The sequence below is a fragment of the Nanorana parkeri genome, unplaced genomic scaffold (genome assembly GCF_000935625.1).
Source record: "Nanorana parkeri isolate BGI_ZX_2015 unplaced genomic scaffold, ASM93562v1 scaffold3150, whole genome shotgun sequence".
In the NCBI taxonomy this organism is placed as follows: Eukaryota; Metazoa; Chordata; class Amphibia; order Anura; family Dicroglossidae; genus Nanorana; species Nanorana parkeri.
The window spans coordinates 52,988-56,293 of NW_017309418.1; the positions used below are offsets into that span (position 1 = coordinate 52,988).

A 3,306-nucleotide genomic window follows, 5' to 3' on the forward strand; every position below is an offset into this window, starting at 1 on the left:
TTAGCTGCAGCTCTACCTCCATCCCTTCACCAATAAGCCCCCTCCGTCCCATCACCAATAGGCCCCCTCCGTCCCATCACCAATAGGCCCCCTCCGTCCCATCCCCAATAGGCCCCCTCCGTCCCATCACCAATAGGCCCCCTCCGTCCCATCACCAATAAGAGCCCCTCCATCCAATCAACCAATAAGAGCCCCTCCGTCCCATCACCAATAAGAGCCCCTCCATCCCATCACCAATAAGCCCCCAAGCTTAGTGTGACGGGAGGACGCTAGTTTGTGTCCTCCTGTGACCCTGAGGAGAACTATGGGGGGAAACACTGACCCCCCATAGTTCCTTTAACTCATTTTTGGAAATGCCAATCCCCTGATGGGGTAAAACCGTTCTCACACCTCCAAGACCAATACCATCTTCCTCACACGGAGATCTTTCATTATCTTCAGATGAAAGCATTTATTTCCACACGCCAGAACATTGGAACCTGGAAGGGAATTATCTACATTATACTCTTCCTTGCTCCCCTCCCCCGACTCCCCATCTTATGTCAGCCAATGGGAGAGAGACCTCAATCTTTCCAATGACACGGACATGTGGCATCATTCATGGTCACATACTAAGTCCAGTTCGCGGAGTGCCGGCATGCTGGAAATCCATTAGAAAGTTCTAATGCGTTTCTATGTAGTATCCACTAGACCAGCTACCTTCTCTCCACAATGTTCCTCAACTTGTCTCAGGGGCTCCCGGAACGTATATCCACATCCGGTGGCAGCGCCCAATAGTGGTCTATAATATATCTCTGGAATAGACCCGTACCCAAAGATCCATCCGTAGCTCTGCTTCATTATAAGCCGGGTGATATATCAACCCCTCCTCCGGAGAAGACGGTAGACCTCCATGGATAACAACCCATCCCCCAGAGAGGAAGACCCACCTCCATGGATAACAACCCATCCTCCGGAGAAGATGGTAGACCTCCATGGATAACAACACCTCCCCCAGAGAGGAACGTACACCTCCATGGATAACAACCCCTCCCCCAGAGAGGAAGGTACACCTCCATGGATAACAACCCCTCCCCCAGAGAGGAAGGTACACCTCCATGGATAACATCCCCTCCCCCAGAGAGGAAGGTACACCTCCATGGATAACATCCCCTCCCCATGAGAGGAAAGGTACACCTCCATGGATAACAACCCCCTCCCCCAGAGAGGAAGGTACACCTCCATGGATAACATCTCCTCCCCCAGAGAGGAAGGGACACCTCCATGGATAACATCTCCTCCCCCAGAGAGGAAGGGACACCTCCATGGATAACATCTCCTCCCCCAGAGAGGAAGGGACACCTCCATGGATAACATCTCCTCCCCCAGAGAGGAAGGGACACCTCCATGGATAACATCTCCTCCCCCAGAGAGGAAGGGACACCTCCATGGATAACATCTCCTCCCCCAGAGAGGAAGGGACACCTCCATGGATAACATCTCCTCCCCCAGAGAGGAAGGGACACCTCCATGGATAACATCTCCTCCCCCAGAGAGGAAGGTACACCTCCATGGATAACAACCCCTCCCCCAGAGAGGAACGTACACCTCCATGGATAACATCCCCTCCCTCAGAGAGGAAGGTACACCTCCATGGATAACAACCCCTCCCACAGAGAGGAAGGTACACCTCCATGGATAACAACCCCTCCCCCAGAGAGGAACGTACACCTCCATGGATAACAACCCCCTCCCCCAGAAAGAGAGTTATACCTCGGACTGTCCCTGATGGGTCCAACTCATAAAGAGGCGTCATGGCGGGAGGGGGTGGAACTGGTTCATATATTGGTCTGACCACTTCATAGCTCACGTCTTGGCGATCTTCACAGACTTTTAAAAAAAAACAAAAAAACTCCTGTTACATAAATATCCATTAAATGCAGAAAGATGTCAGGGCCATGTTCACTCCAACACCCCCTATACCAACCAACCACAACACACCTTTTATGTGCACAGAAAATCTGATTGGTTGTTATCAGCACTGGCTTATTATATACAACCAACTGTCCTGTCCCCAATTCAGTGTATGGGGTGATTATATATCCCATGTGGAAACAAACTGGATATAAGGAGCTCCCTGAATTGGTCACACCAACTACACCATTGTGGGGTATATATTTAAAGTACACTGGATGGGCCAATCCACACCACCTGGAGGGGTGTACCATTATGGCAGGTATATTTAAGGCATATAGGATGGGCCAATCCACACCACCTGGAGGGGTGTACCATTACGGCAGGTATATTTAAGGCATATAGGATGGGCCAATCCACACCACCTGGAGGGGTGTACCATTATGGAGGGTATATTTAAGGCATATAGGATGGGCCAATCCACACCACCTGGAGGGGTGTACCATTATGGAGGGTATATTTAAGGCATATTGGATGGGCCAATCCATATCATCTAGAGGGCAAGTATATGTAAAGAAGTCGGAATGGGCGGACATTTCAGAAAGATGCACCAGACGGATATAATAGAAGTTTTGCAGTTAGGATCGGGTTCCCTTTAGTGGCATTTTATGCTTCTCACCCATCACTGCCCCCATCTGAGTGTTGGTCATCCTGGCCACGTCCTCTAATGATGGCAACACAATGTCCTCCTCCACAGGGTCCGGCTCCTCGGGCTTTGGGACAGGAAGCACTGGAAGGGGAGTAAAAACATGCCGAATGTTACTCTCCAGAGACATCTGAGGAACCAACATCTTGTAGTTCAGTGCTGAGCTCTCCCCAACAATGTTTCCATCTCGGTTACTCTCCACCATGGTGCGTGTCCTCTAACCCAAAGTAAAATGGAAGCATGGAGAATGAGTCCCCCTCTTAATGTCCATGGCAGACCCCGGAACTCAACCACAGGGATTTTTTACCCAGAGAAATGTAAAGATTTCCACACAGACGATAAACTTTCATTGACTGATGTTTGGTGTCCCCAGACTGCCATTGTACCATGTGCTGCAGCCATACCTTTGCCAGGACATTGAGACGCCCAATGACCCGTTACACCACAATGGAAGCAAGTATCCCCACTGCGGTTAAAGTGCTTTCCTCCTCCGCCAAACTGCTCTCCCTTCTTCTGCCACTTCTGCTTCCACATCTGAGAAATAAAGAGAATATAAATGAAGGAGACAAGGAGGATGCCGACCCAGGTACAGCCCCATACCAAGCCAGACAAGGAGGACCTCAGCCACAGCCCCATACCAAGCCAGACAAGAAGGACCCCATCCCAGCCACAGCCCCATACCAACCCAGCCAAGGAGGACCCCATCC

At 50.6% G+C, this 3,306-nt stretch overlaps 1 protein-coding gene across 1 annotated transcript in view; it reads right to left on the bottom strand.

The window, feature by feature from the left end:
- The window catches only part of RECQL4 (RecQ like helicase 4), a 50,585-nt gene that overhangs the window by 35,146 nt on the left and 12,133 nt on the right, over positions 1-3,306 (bottom strand). Inside the window, exons 8-10 of the mRNA XM_018574671.1 lie at positions 3,004-3,133; positions 2,573-2,683; positions 1,753-1,869 (exon numbers count right to left, since the gene is read on the bottom strand). Of these exons, the coding sequence (XP_018430173.1) occupies positions 1,753-1,869; positions 2,573-2,683; positions 3,004-3,133 (358 nt within the window). The remainder of the gene's footprint in view (positions 1-1,752; positions 1,870-2,572; positions 2,684-3,003; positions 3,134-3,306) is intronic.